At 38.7% G+C, this 24,186-nt stretch overlaps 1 protein-coding gene across 1 annotated transcript in view; it reads left to right on the plus strand.

The window, feature by feature from the left end:
- LOC132816080 (polypeptide N-acetylgalactosaminyltransferase 15-like) overlaps positions 1-23,441 on the plus strand; it is a 69,665-nt gene extending 46,224 nt beyond the window's left edge. Inside the window, exons 4-10 of the mRNA XM_060825509.1 lie at positions 80-247; positions 5,839-5,956; positions 14,578-14,772; positions 17,157-17,306; positions 18,891-18,992; positions 19,537-19,677; positions 22,095-23,441. Coding sequence (XP_060681492.1) covers positions 80-247; positions 5,839-5,956; positions 14,578-14,772; positions 17,157-17,306; positions 18,891-18,992; positions 19,537-19,677; positions 22,095-22,244 — 1,024 coding nt within the window. The 3' untranslated portion in view covers positions 22,245-23,441. The remainder of the gene's footprint in view (positions 1-79; positions 248-5,838; positions 5,957-14,577; positions 14,773-17,156; positions 17,307-18,890; positions 18,993-19,536; positions 19,678-22,094) is intronic.
- The last annotated feature ends 745 nt before the right edge of the window (positions 23,442-24,186 follow it).

Raw genomic sequence — 24,186 nt, forward strand, 5'->3', positions numbered from 1 at the left:
TAACATCACTTCCTGTCAAATCAAATATTTCACAAAGGAAGTGAACATAAGCTTCATAATCCTTTATTTTCCATTACAGAACTCGTGTGGTTTCACCTGTAATCGATGGTATTGATTGGAAGACATTTCAATATTATCACTCTGTTGATCCTCAGCGAGGAGTTTTCAACTGGAAGCTGGACTTTCATTGGGAACCAATACCAGAATACGAACAGAAATGGCGGACATCTCCCACAATACCTGTACAGTATGTGATATGACAAGTATCTGCTTAACTGTCTGATCATTTTTCAACCCGATAAGATAAAAACTAGATGGAAGGAAGTATTTAGGCATAGTCAATTATACTTAGTACAACTAAAAAGCAAAGGAGATACATAAAAATGCATATAGAAGTATAAAAATTAAGTGCTTTAAATTTGCCATTAGGTAGTATAGAACATAAGTATTGCTAGAAAAAAAATACACATTGTTGAAGCTTCAACAATCTTGCATTCATCAATACGTTTTGCAAAACTACCAACAAAAGGGAAAACCAACATTTATTTTGCATGAGCGAGGAATGCCAATTGATTGGAGTAATTTTTAGAGAAGACACTATCGAGAATGCATCATTTAATGATAATTGATAGTAAACTGCCAGGCTCTGCTAAATTTTAAACCAAATAGTTTGACTCTGATTGGTCAAGGAATTAGACTGAGAAATGACCTAGTGAATGGCTATCACCTGTTTTGAGTTGGAACAGGTGCAGTGCATTTTTATTTGTGCAATTAAGTTCACCACACTGCAAACCCAGCTAACAATCCTAAATTGGTTGTCAGAATATTTCTTCACACACTTGAGTTATCCAGCAAATGTTTTCCAATTGCAGAATCACATCAAATGTTGGACACTTTGGTGTTGTGCATTTTACAAGAGTGAGCTGGTTGGGTGCAGTTAGTTCCTTGCTTGTTGTAAGCCAGTTGAGGGATATGGAATTTGATAAGGTCTGTCAGTCTTTGGATGTATAGCCTGCGTATTTGACACCACACTGGCACTAAAATTCAAATACCACTTTAGTCAATTATCTCATGGGCAGAATGTCTCTTTGACGGCTTCCCTTTTAGTGGTGAACACCACTCATGTTTTTACATACTAGCCGCATCGAACAACTACTTTCACCTATTGCTCAAACTTTTGAGATGGAGTAGCCTGGAAAGGCACAGTGAGGCAGACTGATCACCTTTTATATCCAAAGATTGATTACCTTAATGCCTTTTCTGAGTTAGTGAGAAATGATCAGTTTAAAGTAACCATCATCCTACAGGATGGTTCTGATGTGCCTATTTCAGAAGCACATTTGGGTAGTGAATGAATAACTCGGGCCTATGTACAATGTTGCTGATAAAGCCAATCTCATGGTATATGGAACTGTAGGAATCTCAATCTGGGTAGTGTCCAGTGAAGATGGGTTTCCAGCAGAAAACAATGGAGAACCCCTGACAGATTTCTTAACTGGGACATAATAGAAAAGGAGCTCAATTGATAGTTGCATTTCAAAAGTGAATTTGAGCATCGGAGGAGCTCATTGCATTTCCTCAGCCGAGCTCTTCCGTTGTAGTTACAATACTAATATCTGCTAAACAATGTGGGAAAGTCTCTTGTACGTGAAAAGCCACATCCAAACTGGCCAATTACTGCACTATTAGTTTATTCTTGATCATCAGTAAAGTAATGGAAGCTGTCAGCATAACAATGTTATCATTGGTATTAACAATATTTCAAATGTGGATAAAAGAGCTGAACTCCAGAGGGGAGGTGAGAGTGACAACCCTTGAAACCAAGGCTGCATTCAACTGAGTGTGGCATCAAGGAGCCCTAGCAATACTGAAAACAATGGGAATTGGGATAAAGTCCACTGATTGAAATCATACCGAGCCCATAAAAAGGTGGAAGATCAGTCATCTCAGCTCAAAAACATCTCTGTAGGAGTTCCTCTGGGTAGTGTCCTAGGCCAAACCAGCCTCAGCTGCTTCATCACTGACCTTCCCTCCATCATAAGGTCAGAAATGGGGTATTCACTGATGATTGTACAATATTCAGCACCTCTGGTAACTTCTCGAGTACTGAAACAGTCCATGATCAAATGGAACAAGGTGCTGACAATATCCAGGCTTGGGCTGATAAATAGCAAGTAACATTCATGCCACACAAAATGCCAGGCAATGACCATTTCGAATAGCAACAATCTAACCACTGCTGCTTAACATTCAATGGTATGATCACCACTGAAACCTCCCCACTATCAAAATCCTGGAGGTTGCCATTGGCCAGAAGCTCAACTGCATTTACGTAATAAACATAGTGGCCACAAGAATAGGTCTGAGGCTAGAAATACTGCAGTGGGTAGCTCCCCTCCTTACTCCTCACAGCCTGTCCACCATCCATGAGACACAGGTCAGGAGTGTGATGATAAACGTCTCACTTGCCTTGCGGCTCCAACAATGCACAAGGGGTTTGACACGAAACTGGACAAAGCAGCCAACTTGATTGGTACCACATCCACAAACAGCCACTTCCTCCACCACCTATATTCAGGAGCAGCATTGTATTATCTACAAGTTGCACTGCAGAAATTCACCAAAGATTCTGAGAAAGCACATTCCAAACCACTTCCATAGAAGAACATGGGGAGCAGATAAATGTGAACACACCTTCCAGACTGGGAAATATATCGCAACTCCTTCACTGTTGCTAGGTCAAAATGCTGGAATTCTCTCTCTAAGGCTAACCTACAGCACATGAACTGCAGCAGTTCAAGACACAGCTCAGTACCCTCTTCTCAAGGGCTTCAAGGGTGCGGCAATAAATGTTGGCAATCCAGCGATGCCCAATTTCAACAAGTGAATAAAGAAAAATCGAAACTTTTATATACAGCTGTGGACTCAAACATAACAAATGTATCATTTACATTTCTGAAGGATGCAAACATTGAAGGTAAAGTGTCATTTCATCAAAGCCACACTTCTCCTAGAATCCAACAGAGATATTTGAGAATAATGGACCTACCACTTGCCCCACTTCTCCCAAGATTTCTAGGGTAGAGTAGCAATGTCAAGTTGGTGGGGTGTCTTGCAACATGGGATTCAGGGAGAGGGTGTCATGGAATTCAGAAGCAAGGGCAAATGGAGTGGCTGTCAGCATCCATACCTCTCCTTGATTTCCATACTCTCGGCTATGCACAGCTTAGTGCAGAATAAAGGAGACCCTCGACATCTTGCACAGACATCCTCATTACTTTTCCAAATCCTTTTGTTGACTCTCCTCTATGTCTGCTTGATTGCAATAATGTTAAAACTATGATTTTATTTAAACCAATATCAGTTGTTCTAAATGGAAAGGAGTTTACACCCTCAACAACTTCTTTGAAAACTCATCCTCACCTTCAACAACTTTTCCTTTCAATCCTACCACTTCCTTCAGATCAAAGGGGTAGCCATAGGCACCCGCATGAGTCCCTGGCATGCTTGCCTGTTTGTCGGATATGTGGCAAAGTCCATCTTCCAGAGTTACACAGGTACCATTCCCCACCTTTTCCTCTGCTACCTTGATTACTATATCGGCACCACCCCATGCTCCAATGAGGAGGTTGAACAGTTCATCAACTTCATGAACACCTGTCACCCTGAGCTGAAGTTCATCTGGACTATCTCAGACACCTCCCTGTCCTTCCTGGACCTCTCCACCTCCATCTCCATTTCTGGTGACCGACTCAACATGGACATCTATTTCAAACTCACTGACTCCCACCCACCCCCTCCTAAAAAAAGCACTGTTCCTTACTCCCAATTCCTCCACTGTATATGCTCCAGGAGGATAAACCCCACTCCAGGACATCATAGATGGCCTTGTATTTCAAGGTCAGCAATTAGCCCTCCCACATGGTCAACAATACCTTCCAATGCATCTCCTCCACTTCCTCTCCACTTTCTTCCCTTGAACCCCATCCTTCTAATTGTAACAAGGTTAAACCACACCCCACCTCCCCCCTGCCAAAACCTCCCAATCCGGGGTCCTCACCTTCCACCTCACCAATCTCTGGATACAGCTCATTATCCTCTGCCATTTCTGCCACCTACAATCAGACCCCACCACCAGAGATATATTTCCCTCCTCACCCCATCAGCATTCCATAGCAAAGATTCCCTCCGTGACTCCCTCATTAGTTTTATGCCCCCACGCTCCACTCTTGACACCCTCCTTGCAGCCGCAAGAGGTGTGAGATTAAAACTCCCAAGCTCCCATACATTCCCCCTCACCTCAGTCCAAAGGCCCCAAAGGATCCTTCCACATCTGGCAGAGATGTTCCTGCACATCCAAGCATCTCATCTACTGTGTCCATTGCTCTTGATGTGGCCTCCTCTACAATGGGGACATTGGACGCCAACTCAGGGAATGTTTCATGGAACATCTCAGTGTACATGCTCCAAACCCTACTGCCCTTGGCCAACCACTTCAACTCCCCCCTCCCCCCACCCCTGCAAGTCCTGGGCCTCCTCCACCACTAAGTCCTATCCACCAAACGCCTAGAGGACGAACACCTCATCTTCTACCTTGGGACCTTCCAACTTCACAGCATCAATGACGATTTCACCAGTTTCCTTATCTCTCCTCCCCCTACCTCATCCCAGATCCGACCCTCCAACTTGGCACCACCCTTTGGAACTATCCTACCTGTCCATCTTTCTTCCCACCTTCACTATCGCCCCCCCCACTTGCATCTATCTATCATCTTCTCAGTAATCTTCTCCCCATCCCCACCCCTACCCTCCTATTTATCTTTCAACCCCTTTCCCCTCCCAACATTCCTGATGAAGGGCTTATGCCCGAAACATCAATCCTTGTGCTCTTTGGATGCTACCTGATCTGCTGCACTTTTCCAGGCCACACATTTCGACACAAAATAAAATTAGGTTATCTGTCAGAAATCAGAAAATGCTTAAAATACTCAGCAAGTCTGTCATTATCCGTTGAGGTAGGAGCACAGGTACATTTTCAGGTCAGTGACATTTCATCAGAACTGTGAGAGATTGGCAAAGAGAAGCAAAACAAAAGGAGCTAAAACTTGAAATGTAGAAGTATTATACTCAAAATTGAATGCAGAATGTTGTAAAATGCCCAAGTAAATGGTAGGGTGCTATTCCTCAAGTTTGTGGTGAATTCTATTGGAACAACTTTAGCAGACGAAGGAAAATCAGACTGGGATCAGGAGAAGAATTAAACTGAAAAGCAACAGGATGTTTGGGATCCTGTTTGTAGACAGAATACAGATATTCCATGAAGCAGTCACCCGGATTGTGTTTGGTCTCCTCAATGTAAAGTGTGCCTGATTATGAGTGGCACATACTAAATTCACTTACTTGGAATTTATGGAAAGTTTCTCGCATAACTGAGGAATCATAATCCTGACAGCACTAGTAAGTGTATCAAAAATAAGCTTATCCCAACAGCTGCAATAGTGCAGGTTGTCTCTGTTAAGCATCTTCTGAATTCACAGTTCTAAGCTACCTTCTCTTTATGCTTCAGGATGTAAAAACGTTTTCTGGTGCAATAGGATACTGTTAAACTGGGACTGAGGCAAATTAATAAGACAGAGTAAAAGGAGAGTTGCTCCGAATCTGGTTGCTTTGTCCGTAGTTTACTGGTGAAAGTAGATGATGAAGAGTCATATTGGCAGCAGTGTTCTATAGGTTGAAAATATTCCTCTGAAGAATGTACAGAAAAGTCATTTTTGGTGGTTTCTGCTATTCCCAATCATTATTTATCTCAAATCCACTTGTTAATTGCCCTTGTTTCAGGAGTCCAGCTGTATCTGGAGGAGTGCTAGCAATGAATCGGCATTATTTCCAAAATGTTGGTGCCTATGATCCTGGAATGTTGATGTGGGGAACAGAAAATGTGGAACTGTCTCTCCGGGTAAGGTTAAAACCTCAAATCTGAGGCGATCTGATGTTTAGTCCTAAACACATTGTTCTATGAATGACAATATAACACTGGAATTCTAAAAGACTTCATGTTGAAAAGAAATTGTACTTTTCCTTGGTATTTTCATGTGATAGGTAATGACTCACATACACTGAAACAAAAGGATATGGAGGATTGACTACAACAGCAAGTAACACAAGGATATTCCTCAGATTTCAATCATCAACAAGCAACATGTAGCTTAGTTAGCTGACATTTTTAATATCGAGCTCTCACTCGTAACCAGAGCACCTCCAGCAATCATTTCCTGATTAAATCCACAGATCTACATCTGTTACCCCTCAATGAATTGTCCTTGGTTGCTACCATTGCATCCACCAGCCCCTTCCTTATCCACATGCAGTCTCACAAGGTCACCATACAAAGGCAAGGACAGCCATTTTAAGACCCTGACAAGGAGAGACCAGGCCGTGAAAGAGCAGGAGTTAAAATGGGGTTTGGGAATTGCCCAGTTTTCTTTCATCAAAATTTTAAATTGCAGATGGCAAGGACACACACCAAGTTGCATAATCCTCCATAAATATCAGTTTTTTAGACTTTGATTATGTCATATTAACCTGAGCAGGACAACCTGCTGGGACCTGGCTCTGGATGGAAGAATAGGTCCAGTAAGAGAAATATTGAGTTCTCTCAGCTACTGTAGGTTCTCTTTCCTCCAAGTTTCTCTCCATTCTTCACCAAAGCATAGTTTCCAATTGAATCCTTTTCTTTTCTCCCTGCCATTTCCATTCATTTTATTCTTTCACTTCCCTTCACATTATTCATTCCTTAAACTGCTCAGTTCAGTAAGAACAGAGAAGATAGTAAAAAGGGTGAGGAAAGGTGTGGCATTGTTAATCAAGGACAGTATTATGGTGGCAGAAAGGACAATTGAGGACTCACCTACTGAGGTGTTATGGGCTGAGGTTAGAAACAGAAAAGGAGAGGTTGGGAGTTTTCTATAGACCTCTGAATATTTTCAGAGATGTAGAGGAAAGGATGGCAAAGATGATTCCTGATTGGGGTGAGAGTGACAGATTAGTTGTTACGGGGGCTTTAACTTTCCAAATATTGTCCAGTGTGTGTAGGAGGATTTCCTGAAACAGTATATAGACAGGCCAACAAGAGGCAAGACAACAATGGATTTGGTACTGGGTAATGAACCCGGCTAGGTGTTAGACTTGGAGTTAGATGAGCGCTTTGGTGATAGTGACAACAATTTGGTTATGTTTATTTCAGCGATAGAAAAGAATAGGCATATACCTTTCAAGGCAAGAGTTATACCTTGGGGGAAAGGCAGTTATGATGTGATTAAGCAAGATTTAGGATGCATAGGATGGGGAAGAAAACTGCAAGGAATGGGTACAAGTGAAATGTGGAGCTTATTCAAGGAACAGCTACGACGTGTCCTTGATACGTATGTACCTATCAGGCAGAAAGTTGTCAATCAGGGGAGCCGTGGTTTATGAGACATGTCGAAGCTCTTATCAAGAGATGAAGAAGGCTTATGTTAGGATGAGAAGTGAACGCTCAGTTAGGGTGCCTGAGAATTACAAGTTAACCAGGAAAGACCTAAAGAAAGAACTAAGAAGAGCCAGGAGGGGACATGAGAAGATGTTGACAGATAGGAACAAGGACAACACTAAGGCTTTCTATAGGTACTTCAGGAATGAAAGAATGACTAGAGTAAGATTAAGGCCCATCAAGGATAGTTGTGGGAGGTTGTACGTGGAATCAGAGGAGGTATGGGAAGTGCTAAATGAATATTTTTCATCAGTATTCTCAGTCGAAAAAGATAATGTTAGCGAGGAGAATACTGAGATACAGGCTACTAGACTAGACAGGATTGAGGTTCACGAGGAGGAGGTGTTAGCAATTCTTGAAAGTGTGAAAATACATAAGTTTCCTGGGCAGGATGGAATTTATCCTAAGATTCTCTGGGAAGCCAGGGAGGAAATTGCAGATCCTTTGGTTTTGATCTTTATGTTGCCGTTGTCTACAAGAATAGTGCTAGAAGACTGGAGACGAGCAAATGTTGTTCCCTTGTTCAAGAAGAGGAGTAGAGATAACCCTGGTAATTATAGACCAGTGATCCTTACTTTGTGAGTAAAGTGTTAGAAAGGGTTATAAGAGATAGGATTTATAATCATCTAGAAAGGAATAAGTTGATTAGGGATGGTCAACATGGTTTTCTGAAGGGTAGGTTGTGCCTCACAAACCTTATTAAGTTCTTTGAGAAAGTGAGCAAACAGGTGAATGAGGGTAAAGCAATTGCTGTAGTGTATATGGATTCAGTAAGGTGTTTGATAAGGTTCCCCATGATAGGCTATTGCACAAAATACGGAGGCATGGAATTGAGGGTGATATCGTGGTTTGGATCAGAAATTGGCTGAAAGAAGACAAAGGATGGTGGCTAATGGGAAATGTTCAGCATCTAGTTCAGTTACTAGTGGCGTACTATAAGGATCTGTTCAATCACAGTTGGAAATCTAAGCAAATTGAACACCTGGAAGTAATAAATGACAGATCTGAATTTCCTCAGTGGAGATAGGACTGATTTCCAGGAGCAGATCCACTGATATGGATTCAATCACATCGCCTTTTGCTGGTTAATTTTAATTTAAAATATGTTGTGACCTCAGTGATTGCATTGGGAATTTTCTACTTCAATTAATCCCAATGGAGTCCTAATACATTTTACTGTCATTAAATTATTTCCTCTTGTCATTTTGCCGTTTTCTTATAGCAAAAGAAAACGGTGGGTTTTGCATCTCTTCTGATAGTCCAATTGATTTAAATGGAAATACATGTCAGGGGACATGTACTAAACTAAGTAATGAAACTAAAAGCAAATTTGTTACCATAAGCTAACAGTATTGCATAAAATCAAAATCTGTTCCCTTGTCAAAACGACATTGACAAGTTGCTGGAGTGAATGGATAAGTGGCAGATGAGGTTCTGTGCGGAGAAGTGTGAGGTCATGCATTTTGGTCCAAAGAACATTGAAAGACAATATAAATAGGAGATACAATCTTAAAGGGAGTGCAGGAGTAGAGGGATCTAGTATATGTGTGCATAGATCTTTGAAAATGGCAGGGCAGGTGGAAAAAGCAATTAATCAAGCCAGTATTCCCTTTTTTTTATATCAGGGCATAGAGTACAAAAGCAAGTTGGTGATGTTGAACTTGTGCAAGATATTTGTTAGACCTCAGCTGGAGTATTGTGTATCATTATAGACGTCACATCATAGGAAAGATATGAATGCATTTGACAGAGTGCAGATACAATTTACAGGAATGGTCCCGGGATGAGACACTACAATTATAAGGATAAATTGAAGAAGATGGGACTGCTCTGTTCAGAGAGAAAAAGGCTGAGAGGAGATTTGGTATAGGCTTTCAAAATCATGAGAAGGCTGAATACAGTATAAGGAAGAAGTTGTTCCTGCTCATAAAACAAAAAGAATGAGAGGGCATGGATTAAAATAATGTGCAAATAAAGCAAGCATGTGAGAAAACAAAACCTTTTCACATAGCAAGTAGTTAAGGTATGAAATGTCCTGCATGGAAATGTGATGGATGCCAGTTCAATTGAACCATTCAAGAAGGCATTGGGTGGTTATTTGGATAGAAGTGGTGTGTGGGATGTGGGAGAAGGGTAGGAGATAGACATTAGGGAAAAGAACTGGTATGGGCACAATGGGCTGAATGGCCTGCTTCTGCGCCATAATAATTCTGTGATTCTATTCAGCAATGTTACTCTAATTATAAAAGTGCTCAAAAATAAGTGGGTGCCTCAGAGGTTTTAGTAGAGAATTTTAACATTCTGAAGGGTTTCCATTGAATAGTTAGGGAAAGATTATTTTGTCAAGTTTAGAGGTTTATGACATGGAGCCAGAAGAGAAAAGTGGAGAAAATGTGGTGATAATAGAAAAATAACCCTCGCAAATTAGGCTGGTTTATTAACTAAACTATGTACATTGTGAATTGAGAGTGAAACAATCCAGGCTGTGATGGGCTCATGGTTCAGTTTTTTGATGAAGCTAAAATAGAACAAAATATTTGGCATTTGTTGTAAAAAGAGAATTCTCCTTTAGTGGATTTTATTGATACTTTACCTAAGTTCATTAGAATCAGTGAGACAAATGGTTTGGCATCACATTCAATACAATTTCTGGTTTCTTTCATGATTCAGTTCTGAGCAGGGGTTGGTTGAACTGAGGCAGATTTAATTATAATGCAATTGCTTAAGTTGTACCTTGCCTGCTTATGTCAGCTGTGAGAGTGTCATGATCCCACACAATTTCTGGTAAGGTGGTTCATTCTACATTATTTCAGATGATTCCGTTCCTCAGGAAACAAATCTATGGATTTTTAGGTCCTCAGACAGATACGTCTGCCTGTAAGCTTCAATGCCTCATAGTTATAACCACATTATGTGATCTGGTCAGTGCTGCTACCGATAATAACTAGAAAGCATTGCACTCACTATTATGATGTAAAGTGGTGCCATATATACTCAAGAAATAAGTTGCTTCCTTGAAAGTTCTCTTGTAGTGGCTGAACTGAATATTAATGATTGATTCTAGTTATTACATAAGGAAACCTCCCATTCTCACAATGAATCTATTCAAACATGTTACAAGAGTGCAGTCAGCTTTTCATCTCGTATAAACAAATGCTTTTTGTTCACTTTGTGATGTGCTTTCTCATCCTGGTCATTGCATTTTCATGTTTCTCAATTCACATTTAAATGCAAGATAGAGCTTTGTTTTCTTTTCAATTATACATTTTAGGAATTTCAGAGGGATTTGTCATATTTCTGCAGATATGAAACACATAGGGCTTTTTTTTTGTTTGAAACTGACAGCGTGAATTTTCCAAGTCCTCAAGTGTAAAGACATAGAGAAAAAATTGCAGGCACATACTATTCTTGTACATAATGGAAGTTGATTTGGAAAATTTTGTAGTGAAACTTATTAGAAGACATCAGGTATGTTCATGTTAAAAAGGGCATAAAATGGTTCCCGGCAGTATAGATGGACATATTAATAGATATGTAGAAAATAGCTACTTTGGGCCTAATGGTATTGTACAGGCAAAGTTAGTTGCAACTATCATGTGATATTTCCTGTACATATTCTGCCCTTATCAGAAAGCTACCCTTTTAAGACCATTACAGTAATGCATTGCCAGCAAGTGTCAGAAGGCATAAACATGGGGTTCTTTTCTCAGGAAAAGAGATGACTGAGAGACAACCCAATACATACTCTTATATTTCTAAGAAGTTCAATATGTTAGAATAGAGTCCAAAACTAAATTGCTGTAAAATATATCTAAAATAATCTGTAATGAATTCATTAAACTATTGAGAAGTTACCTCCTAGCTCAGAATGTTAAAAGTCTGGAACTCACGTACCACATAGAGTGGTTGAGCACCAAGCTACATTTAAGGGAAAATTGTTAAAAACTTAAGGGATAATGGAACGGTAAACATGTTGATATGGTGAAATGAAGTAAGGTGAAAGGAAGCTGGCATGAATTTTAAACAGCGATAAAGGCCTGTGGAGCTGTAAATTCAATTATCAGCCCTTTGGTTCCTTTTTTCCACTCAGCAGATTCTTTCAGCACTTCAATTATGTATAATAATGACTCTATTCATGATGAACTCTTTATCTACTTCCTGCATTTTCAAGAGGTGAAACATGGGAATATGATTAATCCCTTTTGCCTGTTTTAAATTCATTATAACAACTCATTTTTGTCTATCCGCAATCTCATTATTGACTTGATACCAGAGAGTGACCTATGAATAGCTCATCTTGTTTCTGTATTGCCCAATGAGACAGAACTTATAGCAGCTGAGAACAGGCAGTCCCACTCAGCCTCATCCAACTCAGTAGACTCTGCAATAGAGCCAATAGAATACTTGTTCTGAACAAAACCCCACCCAACTGTTACCTAAGAGAACAAAGTATTAGTTTTCACATGTATATTGATAATATCCAGCTCTATCCCATCACTACCTATCTCTAATTGTCCACTGCTGCTAAATTACTAGATTAGTGTCTGACCCTCATACTGGGTAAGCAGAAATTCTCTCTAACTTTTTAAATTATTCACTGTGTGAGACACGGGTGTCACTGGCTGGGCCAGCATTTATTTCCTATCCCTAGTTCCCTTTGGGAAGGTCGTGGTGGGCTACTGGGATGCAGGGAAGATTGAAGCTATTGCTTTTAGCCATGGTCCAAATTCTGTTCCTTAGCTGTGTCAGCTCTATCTATCTCTACAGCAACGATCTAAGATTAAAACAGCTTGTTCACAACCTTGGAGCCACAACTGATCCCAAGATGGGCTTCCAACTTCATATGCATTTGGTCCCTAAGATCACCTATTTGTAACATTAGATTCCCTACAGTGTGGCCCAACAAGTCCACATGAACCCTCCAAATAGCAATCCACCCTGACTCATTTCCTTCTCACAAATGCATCTAAGACTATAAGCAATTTAGCCTGGTCAATTGACCTAGCCTGCACAATTTTGGACTCTGGGAAGAAACCCACACAGAGAACACGCAAACTCCACACTGACAGTTGCCCGAGATTGGGATTGAACCTGGGTCCCTGGTGCTGTGAGGCAGCAGTGCTAACTACTGAGCCACCATTCTGTCCTAATGTTGATTAATCCCTTTTGTCTGTTTTTACTCTGTCACTCTCTATCTCTGTGTTCTCAATGAGCTGCAGAACTCTTCACAGTATCCTGCACTCTTCTAATTCTGGCTTCTGATGCATCCCCAATTTTAATTGCTGCATCATTAGTGACTGAACATTCAGTACTGTGGAATTCCCTCTCTTTATCTCTTTACCTTACTCTCCTCTTTTAAGTGTCTTCTTAAAAACCTACCTCTTTGGCCAGGCATTTGGTCGACTGATGTGGATTGCTGTCATAGTACACTTTATAATGCTTCTAGGAATATGTTAAAGGTGCTGTAAAAATGTAAGGTGTTGTTGTTTCTGTATCATGTGATGTGGTACTGGGCCATTAAGATCAAGGAGAACCTGTTCAGTGCTACCTTAACTATTTCAGCTGAGCTGTTACTGTATGTTCTAGAATTAAAATTAGCCCCACTGGGAAATAACACCAATTATGGTCACTGAGCATTCTAGCTGACCTTTACTAGCAGAGGTTATGTTCTGCTTGCTCTGGTGAAAGGAAAGGATCCAAATTTTATGTGAAAAACAGTGAGATCTGCCTTGATTGGTCTAGTGCAAACAGGTAATCAGTAGCCTGATACAAAAGAAGAAGTACAAATAGAATGGGCCTTCAGTTTGCGAATGCCCATTTTATGCTACAACAAACATAGAAACATTTTTTTAAAAAGCAGGAACAGACCATTTGGCTCATTGAGACTGCTACACTTTTCAACATGATCATGGCTGATAATTTAACTCACCACCTGGTTCCTGCTTTCTCCTCAAACCTTTTCATCCCTTTAACCCACAGGAACCACACTAACTCCTCCTTGAAAATATTTAATGTTATGGTCACAATCATTTTCCGTGGCAGCAAAATCCACAGGCCCACGACCTTCAGCATGAAGAAGCTTCTCCTTGTATCGGTTCTAAATGATTTATCCTATATCCTTAAACTAGGACTCTGGTTCTGGACTTCCCCACCATTGGGAACATCCTTTCTATGTTTACCCTGTCTAGTCCTATTAGAATTATATAGGTTTCTATGTAATCTCCCCTTATTCTTCTAAACTCCAGTGAATGTAGTCCTAGCTGATCCAATCACTCTTCATATATCAGACCTGCCATCCCAGGAATCAATCTACTAGATGTTTGTTGCACTCCCTCCCTAGATAGAACATCCTTCCTCAGATAGCTAGACAGAATACTCCAGGTGTGATCTCACCAAAGCCTGTACAGTTGCAGCAAGACATGCCTGTTCCTGTACTCAAATCCTCTCACAGTGAAGGTCAACATACTGTTAGGCTTCTTCACCACCCTGCTCCAAAGATAAGTTACATCTCAGGGTGCACTCAAGGAAAATCATTATGACTTATTGGAGTATAAGCACAGCAGCAACACAAGAGGTAGAGGTAATTGGATTAGGGAATGTATTAATCAGTAAAGCACAAGGTCTTGCTCTCTTTTGTCTGACCTAAAGCTCACCTTGGTCAATGAGTGTCAGAACTCAGGACCAGTAGTTACATTGTGAACGTAGTTTCTAAGTATCGGTATAATTTCAGATTACACTAGGTAATCTCTAAAGGGCTAGTAATATTTTTTTTATTTTCCATCACGTGGCTTCCAAACTAAAAGGTTCTGCTAAACACTCTGAAACATGTTTTGCAGCTTTCTTTTGGTTGGGCATACTAATGATGCTGAATTGATACAATCTTAATGGAATTTATGTGGATCCAATTGCTGTGTTTTGGAATATAATGTAAATGGATTAAGTTTCAACAAAAATTAAGTTTCAACAAAAATTAAGTTTCAACAAAAATTCCCCAACTCTTTCTGATCCAGCAGTTTCATGTTTATTTTCAATGGTACTTGTTCTAACAGGTCTGGCTCTGTGGTGGTTCAGTAGAAGTTCTGCCCTGCTCCAGAGTTGGTCATGTGTACAGGAAAAATGCTCCATATTCCCCACCATATGAAGAGATTGTGGTAAAAAACAAAGTCCGTGTAGCAGAGGTTTGGCTGGATTCCTTCAAGAAGATTTTCTACAAGCAAGACATGCCTTCATTTCTGCTCAGTAAGGTCAGGGAGTAATGTTTGTGTTGTTCACTTTAAAGTACAGGTGATTGAATATTTCCCGAGAGTGTGCAACTTGATTTTAGAAATTACTCCACACAGCGCCTAGATTCCTGGCCTTGCTTTTTCTAGAGCTTTAACATCGTTTTTCAATTTCCTCACATTAAAACGGTATAAATATATGTCTTCTAAAGAAAATAGTCACATTTTATTCACTAATAAGTGAGTATTTCAATGAGTATTAATTCATTTCAAAGAAAGAAAAAACAAAATCCAGTGCAGAAACTGTGAAATTAGAACTTTCAGTCAGACAATGAAAATGAATCAGGCATTGAGCTTCAGCTAAAAGCCTGATGAATACTGAATAGAGACTCAAAGATTTTTTTAAAAGTATGAAGATCTTACTGTCTTTAATATATTTGCTTTTATCAAATTTTTCTTTCCATCATTTTAAAGATTTCATTGGTATTCTCATTTTTAAATAGAGTGACTTCAACTTATTCATCTTGTGCTTGTGAATTCTTTTCAAAATTACTTTTCTACCTCACTCTGTTCAAATCCCCCTTAAAACCTACCTCTTTAACCAAAGTCATGACACCAATGACACTTAATATTTTCTTTTTTGATTTGCACACAAACTTAGGTTACATTTCTATGAAATATGTTGGATTTTAAAATTCTACTAAAGATAAAATAGAAATGCACATTTTTGCTGATTTTAGTTAGAGGCAGATACTTACTTTTCGATTCTCCTGAACATATAACATGTGGAGATAAAGATCCTTTGTTGTTAAGTAGAAGAGACTATTGTACCTTCATCTCACAGGTTGTAAATAACTTAATTAAATCTTTTAGTGTATTTTAATTTGTTTATTGTGTTTCCAATTGATAATGCCACATATAAGGGACTATAAATACTTTAAATACTCAAAAGTTACTAATGTTATCGTAAGAATGCTCAAGTACATGTATCAAATTCCCCTCAATGAAACATTAATTTTTTGAAATAAATGTGGGATGTGTATAATAAGGTACGCTGAAGTGATGATACAATTTTACATTTCACACACATTTTTTGCTGTTAACTCTGAATTATGGTGAATATTGTTTTATAAAGGAAATTTATTGTCTGTCAACGTGTAGCATCTGTGTAATGTAAAAAAATAATGGTGCCATAGTCCTACTACACCATAGAACAGTGCTCTCTTTAGAGAGAGATGACTGGTAATTGTTTAACCTGAGGGTTACGGTGCCTCATATGTCACTCTGTAACGCAAACCAACCCCCATCCAACCAACTATGCTAACTAATTTCCCCCAATCCCACCCTCTCCCCCAAGCAATGTAAGAACTATTCAGATTACTCTTATTCAGATTTACCCCGATTTTAAAGAATCCTACTTTAGTTTCTGGAAAGTGTGTGTTTTGATTTCATGCCCATCTCCATATAAAAAAACTGTGATGAAATAATCAAACAATTCATATAATAATAGTCACATGGACATCTATTAAACTAAATGTTTTGAATGTTTAAAGCTGATCCCCCATTTTTAAACTGCATATAATTGCTAAAATATAACTGAGCTACTTAGACTAGCTCAAATTGAGCGGCATGGTGGCTCAGTGGTTAGCACTGCTGCCACACAGCACTAGGGTCCCAGGTTCAATTCCAGCCCCAATCGGGTGATTGTCTCTGTGGAGTTTGCACAATCTCTCTGTGTCTGCGTGGGTTTCCTCTGGTTTCCTCCCACAGTCCAAAGATGTGCAGGCCAGGAGAATTGGCCATGGTACAATTGCCCATAATGTTAGGTTCATTTGTACCATGGGAGATGGGTCTGGGTGGGTTACTCTTCAGAGGGTCTGTGTGGACTGGTTGGGCCAAAGGGCCTGTTTCCACACTGTAGGGAATCTAATCAAATGTAATACTTAAACTGGATTTTAATAGAATTGTCAATATTATGCATTTTCCAGCATCAGAATTCCGCTCCCAGGGTCTTGGGAAAAGCCTGATCCTGCCCTGTTAAATGTCTGATGAATGCTTAATTCTGTCGAGCCTATCGCATGGAGGTGACATGGGACTCCTGCTGGTTTTCCAACCAGTAGGTAAGACCCTGTCATGATGATAAAATTCTGTGCCAGGTGTCTGTCACATATTGTTCCAGCAGTGTATACCACAGTAGAATTTTCTGAAAGAAATCTTTCAACTTTAACTACTTAGTAAAGGTCTTTGCTTGATGAAAAGTAAATATTCCTTGATGTGTTTCTTGAGTTAAATACTAAAAAAAAGCCAGGTATGCATCACAGAATAGGCACCATATAATAGAACGTTTTAATATTCAACTTGAAGCAGTTCAGTCAAATTCCGATATATCTTTTTTCCTCTTTTGGTAGATTGCGGTTCCTGACTGTATGGAACGACTGCAACTGCGAAAGAGACTAAGCTGTAAGCATTTTCATTGGTTTTTGACGAACATATACCCAGAGCTCTACCTGCCTGAAGACAAATCTGGATATTTTGGAGCAGCAAGGCAAAGGTTTTTGGTATTTTATCAAACTTTCTGTTCTAATTCTTGATATTCTTAGTTTCCTAAATGATGAGTTTCAGTTAAATAAAACTGTCTACTTTGTTTTACTCAATTAAAGATTTAGTATTGTTAAAAACAGACCATTTTTAAGGTGATACAAACAAGATACAACAGACATTGGAAATCTACAATAAAAATATTTGCACAAAAATAAAAATATTTTCAATAACAATTTATTGCAATATGCTTTATTGGACCTTTATTTTTACCTCACAGGCATATTAAATGTTACACCCATGGAAGAAAATTGATTGCTTTCTGAATTTAACATGCAGTTATTTTATGAGAAAATAAATATACCCTGCTGAATATTTAATTAATCATTTCACTAAGTTTGCTGCTAAGTTATCCTATTTAAATGTAACATGAAGTATAACATGGAGCAAAAATGAAGGAAAAATATTAATCAGAAATGGATGTAGGTTTGCTCGCTGAGCTGAAAGTTTCATTTTCAGACATTTTGTCACCATACTAGATAACATCTTCAGTGAGCCTCTGAATGAAGCACTGGTGGTGCAGCCCGCTTTCTATTTGTATGTTTGCGTTTCCTTGGGTTTGTGATGTCACTTTCCCATGGTGACATCATTTCCTATGATGATGTCATTTCCTGTTCTTTCATCCCAATATCTACAAACAAAGCTGCATTAGAACATTATTTTAACAAGCCACCACATACTGCAGCACAGAGGAACTACGCAGAGCAGAGGAAAATCACTTGTACAGTGTATTCAAAAAGAAGGGGTACCCAATGAACACAGTCCGCCGATTTCTGAGCAACAAACCCCAAAAAGCAGACAAAATACATCCAGAAAGCTGAACCACTCTCCCCTGCATCAAGGACATCTCAATAATGACTGCCAGACTACTCAGACCTCTTGACATCATGGTAGCCCACAAACCCATCAACACACTAAAACAGCAGCTAATAAACTTGAAATACCCTATATAGACAACAAGAAAAATTGATGTCATTTACAAAATACCTTGGAAGAACTGTAACAAACATGACATTGGACAAACAACAGAAAAATAGCCACCAGGATACATGAACATCAACTAGCCACAAAATGGTATAATCTACTCTCACTAGTATCCTTACATGTGGATGCGGAAGGACAACACTTGGATTGGGACATCTATCCTAGGACAAGTCAAACAGAGACATGCATGAGAATTCCTAGAAGCATGGCTTTCCAACCGGGACTCTATCAGCAATCTCATTGACTTGGATCCCATTTACCATCCCCGAGAAAAAAAATGGAAGTGACATCACCAAAGGAAATGATGTCACCACAGGAAATGGCATCACCAACCAAAGGAATCTGAAACATATAAATAGAAAGTGGGCTATACCACCAGTGCTTCATATGGAGGCTCACTGACGATATTGCCTAGTATCGTGATGAAACGCCTGAAAATGAACCTTGCAGCTCTGTGAGCAAATCTACATCCAGAACCTCAACCTGATCTACAAATCTTCTCAAAACTTGCTAACTAATTAGAAATATCCTCATTCTGTGTACTTGCTTTTTGCTTCCAGCTCTATAATGTCGGCACAGGCTATTGTGCAAGTTATGAGACCAAATGGAGTACAAGTGGATATCCTGTAACACTTACTCAATGCAGTGGCCATGGGAATCAGGTAATGTCTACATACATAATGCTTCATGTATATATGACTGCTACATATAAAACATGCTACTACTTTGTACAAGCAATTAATAGCATCTTGCTGCTGTGTTTTAAATATTGGGTCAAATTGGATCTGCTATCCATTAACTATTGGGTATCAAAAGCAAGGTGAAATTTGGCTTGCTTAATGGAGTTAAACAGTTGTTGATTTCTTCGGTGTAAGGAAATTTGTTAATTAAGGCAAATAATCTAAATGTAAACTTTCACTTAGGTAAATCTGTCAGCTATTTATTGTTTAATTCTCTGTCAAGCAGTTGAAACTTATGCATTTTGTTTGGTTTAAAATAGGACAATTAAGATTTGCAGTTTATAAAGAAGAATCAATTAATTATACAGTTTCTTTAATGTAATACTTACTTCAATCAAAGTTTTACTTTAGTGCATGAGTATCACCCTGACTTATTTCACTGTCAGTTACATACAATTAAAATGAATCTCTGTTAAATGCAGTGAAATCTCTGTTAACAAACGTGATCATGTTCTTTCTCATACAGCATTTTGAATATAATAATATAAGAGAAATCCGGTTTGGTGCCATGTTGCAATTTTGCATTGATGTCAATAATGAACAAGTAATATTGCAGAATTGCAGAGGGAACAGACTGGAATCACAACAGCAGTGGGATGTGCAGAAGGTTTGTCTGTTTCAAACAATTCATCGGCATATAGAAAGATCACATGCAAAAATAGAGGCTGTTCCTGGGGTGGCAGGGCTGACATGTGAAGAAAGATCAGATGAGGACTATATTCACTGGAATTTAGAAGAATGATGGGGAATTGCATGGAAATCTATAAAATTCTAACAGGATTAAACAAGGTCAAATGCAGGAAGGAATATCCTGATGACTGGTAGAATCCAGACCAGGGGTCACAGTTTAAGGACATGGGGTAGGCCATTTAAGACTGAGATGAGGAGACATCTTTTCACCCAGAGAGTGGTAAGCCTGTGAAATTCTCTGCCACACAAATTATTTGAGGCCAAAACACTGAATATTTTCAAGAAGGAGTTATATATAGTTCTGAGGGCTAGAGGGATCAAGGTTATGGTGAGAAAGTGGCAATAGGTTACTGAGTTGTGTGATCAACATTGATCATATTGAATGGAGGAACAGTCTCAAAGAGCTGAATAGCCTAATCCTACTCCCATTTTCTACGCTTCTATCATCTATTCCTTTGAATTCCAATTTACTTCATTGAAATCAGAGATTCACTGAATGATGGATCAAAAGAAGAAGCCATTCAGTCATCTAATCTGTGTCTAGAAGTAGGGGGTCACCAACTCAGGATATGGGGTTGAGATTACGAGAAATTTCTTCACCAAACAATCGTGAACCTGTGGAGATTTCTACCACAGATGGCCGTGGAGATCAGTCACTGAACATCTTCAAGAAAATTATAATATATATATTCAGATTTTTAAAGGCATCACAGATATGGGGAAAATGTAGGAATATGGCCTTGAGATACAGGATCAGCCAAAATCGCATTGAGTCACACAGCGGACTCAAAGGATTGGATAGCCTACTCCCGTTCCTAGTTTGTGTGTCAGTTCTTTGGTAGAGTATCTACTTAGTCCTTTGCTTTTCCTCATAGCTGTGTAACTACTTTCATTATAAGTATTTAAAATTCAATGGAAGAAGTGCAATAATTTATATAATATCTTTTGCCCTTTGGTTGAAAAGCTTATCACTTCTTCCTCTCTGCACCATTAACAGATGTGCTAATTCACATTTTTACCATTAATCTCTTAATTCACGGTTATTTATGTTGTTTCATTAAAATGAATAAATAATGCACTTGAAGCTAAAAACAACTTTTCATTATCAGGGGTAATCTATATTATATCATGTGGATGCTTGTGTTTTGCTTGATGGCTTATGGTTTAATTCTTTAGTTTTTAAAATATGTTAAACTAGACTTCATTGCAAATCAAATGCTGATGTAGAGACGTGAATACAAAACTGAATATATAAATTGCTGGGTAGATATAGGAAATAAATTCAATAAATTCATGAGTGAATGTAATTTTTTTTACAGTTAGGTAGGCCCCACTGAGGTCACAGGGCTATCAGTTTAAAGGGTGGGTGTCTAACTGAGGGGACAGCCCTTACTGGGTTGCCTTTTCATTATGCAGAAAGTACCTGAGCAGCAGTAACTCACAAAAGCTCATTTAACAACACTTTTGAAACCTGTAACCTCTACGACCAAGACAGACACTGGTATCACATGCTTAGAAATGCCACCAGTTCCTCTCCAAGCCACATGTCATAGTATTTTGGGATTATGTCACCACTCCTTCACTATGGCTAGGTTAAAATCAGTTTGGTGTAGTCCTGATGAAGGGCTTTTGCCCGAAACATCGATTTTACTGCTCCTTGGATGCTGCCTGAACTGCTGTGCTTTTCCACACCACTAATCCAGAATCTGGTTTCCAGCATCTGCAGTCATTGTTTTTACCTAAAATCAGTCCCTGATAATTCGGCATCAAGAAGGAGGAGGATGTTATGGTTGGGAGGTCTCCTCTGAAAGCAAATTCTTGTCCTTGCCCTGTACCCCTTCTATGACCCCAGTACCCCCAACTTGCTCATGCTCACCTTTGGCCTGGGATTGATCTCTGATCCTGAGCCTCTAGTAGGTGGATTTCCAATAATTGCTTCCCCTTTTGGTGACAACGATGGTCCTGCATTGGCTGGTGCCTCATGATGGACAGGACATCTGCCACTGGGAATTGACCTGATGGTGATCCCCAAGTGTCTGGAACTAATGGGGCTTCCCCATGCAGCTGATGGGGGTCTCCTGCCAGTTCTCTGACTAGACCTACATTGGGCTGATTCAATCCCATATTTTAGCTGATTTTTTTCCTCTTGCAGCCAATGTAATTAAATTACACTGACTCAATGGTTACTGTTTATAGTTCCTACAGAGAAATATAAGAAGAGAAGTATAAATCTTAAGACATATTGAGCTGATTCATAAGATTGCTAACAGTTACATAACAGGAGCACGAGTTTCTTAAAAGATCTAAGTTAATACTTTGTTTTTTTCTTTGTAGAGTGGAGAAATTATCCATGTCTTTACCGGCAAGTGCATTGAGGCAATAAAGAATGGACCAAGCAAAGACTTGTTTCTGAGACCATGCAACAAATATACCACCCAACAGTTGTGGCGATTGGAGAAAGTGATAATTACAAACAAGGGATGAGCTGTTATCTCCGTCACCAGCTATGTGATGACTGCAGCTCACGTGCCTCTGTCTGGTCAGGTGCAGTTGGGCCTTTCAACCAGGTACAGAACTCAAGCGTGCGTGGTACATCTGTTCTACTGAAGGAAGTCATCACAATAGAATGGAAACAAACTGCATATGTTTCCAAGGCTACCTTACAACATCAGGGAAAGATAAACAAGATGGGCTGTGTTATGTGGCACATTTGGTCATTCTAAACTCCATTTGTAACCAGGGTATCTGTGGGAGAAATTAATCAATGCCCATCAAAGGCAATGTAAGGTTTTGCATCAATTTGCAATTTTGTCAGACAATGCATTGTATATGTTAATGCTTGATCAAAAAATAAATCTATACCATATGCTTGTCAAGTTGACCCATTTTTCCCATTATTAGATATTGTCATGATTTATTTTTCCTCGTAAGTCAGTAATTAAAATAATATCCAATCAGTGAATGCAACAATCTATGTAAATCAGTTATATTTTACATGTAGAGACCTGATATTATTTGCATAAGATATTTCAGGAACTGGATACAAAGTGGTATTTGATATTTTGCTGAGCAGTTGCAATAGGTACATTGGAAGAGTAGTTGTAGAGCATTGGCTTACGTGTGTAAACTAGGTGCCAGGGGTCAATTCCTGTGCTGAAACAAGTAACGGCAAAGCCTGACTGAAGTAGGCATTGTTTAGTGTCTTAAAGTAATGTTCAGTACACCTGTCTGTTATATTAATATCTTCAAAATTCTGATAATAGTTTTGGCTGTAGACAGTGTTATAAGAGATGAATTAATAAAATGATAAAGTCTAATTGAGATGTACAATAAGCATATGTCAGTGTGAAGGGGTGGTTTAGCCATTATCCAATGCAAAGTGCAGCACACCAGTGTTATAGTTCAGTCTTACAGAGTGAAATAATTATCCTTCACTACCCACAAATATTTGATATCTATTTTGGTCCATTTATTTTCAATCAATTACATTAGAAAAGAATCCTACTAGGAGTAACTAGTACTTAACAAACTACACATGGAGTCCCATGTTTCCAGCCTCTGTGATCACATTGTGTTTTTGAGGATTATTTCCGCAGAGACACAAAATAGAAATAACTTCAATTGCACCCTCCCCATTTATCATTATGTTTAATTAACACCAATTCTAATTTATATCTTTTAACATCCTTCATCGAAATTTTTAATTTCTAATCTTAAATTTTGTGTAAGAGTTTGCTGATTCTATATAATATGCTCAATGTGATATTTTGTCAGAAACATCTGAAAGTACTCTAGTTATTGAATCGCGTTAAGTTCTTTAGTATTGTTAACATTTTTGCTGCAACTTTCTATACATATCTACATGTCAGAGTAAAGACTGAAGGGACTATATGCAGTGAGGGGAAAGAAGTAGCCTATATTCTGCTTCAGTAGGATCTTTTTCTTTCCACAATCAAATCCCTTAGGTATTTAAATTAGTATTTCCTATGCTTCATGATTCAATATAGTACAGCGGATATATATCAGATATCCTTTAGATTCATGAACAATTAGATACACAAACAGGAAAGGAAACAAGTCATTGAAATCTGCAAACATTTCAACTTTAAGTAACTGTATTTTTTTCTAAATTTACTGTTAATTAAGGTAATCTTAATTAACCTTTATCATTATAAATTAGTTTTGTTATTATCTTTATATGCGGTTGTATTTGAGTATTATAATGATCATGTAAAAACATTTATAGCCATTCTTTTACTTCTGTAAATTAAATTTATTATCAGCTTGAGTATGAGCATTTATGGCCTGCTTTTGAACAATTATATCAGGCAATGTACTGATTAGACTGTAGAAGCTGGAATTAACCTGAAATAGTCAGATTAAAAAATTATGCTTGTAAGTGGTCACCAGTTGATAAAGCTGTTTT

Source organism: Hemiscyllium ocellatum, chromosome 5, assembly GCF_020745735.1.
Source record: "Hemiscyllium ocellatum isolate sHemOce1 chromosome 5, sHemOce1.pat.X.cur, whole genome shotgun sequence".
NCBI lineage: Eukaryota > Metazoa > Chordata > Chondrichthyes > Orectolobiformes > Hemiscylliidae > Hemiscyllium > Hemiscyllium ocellatum.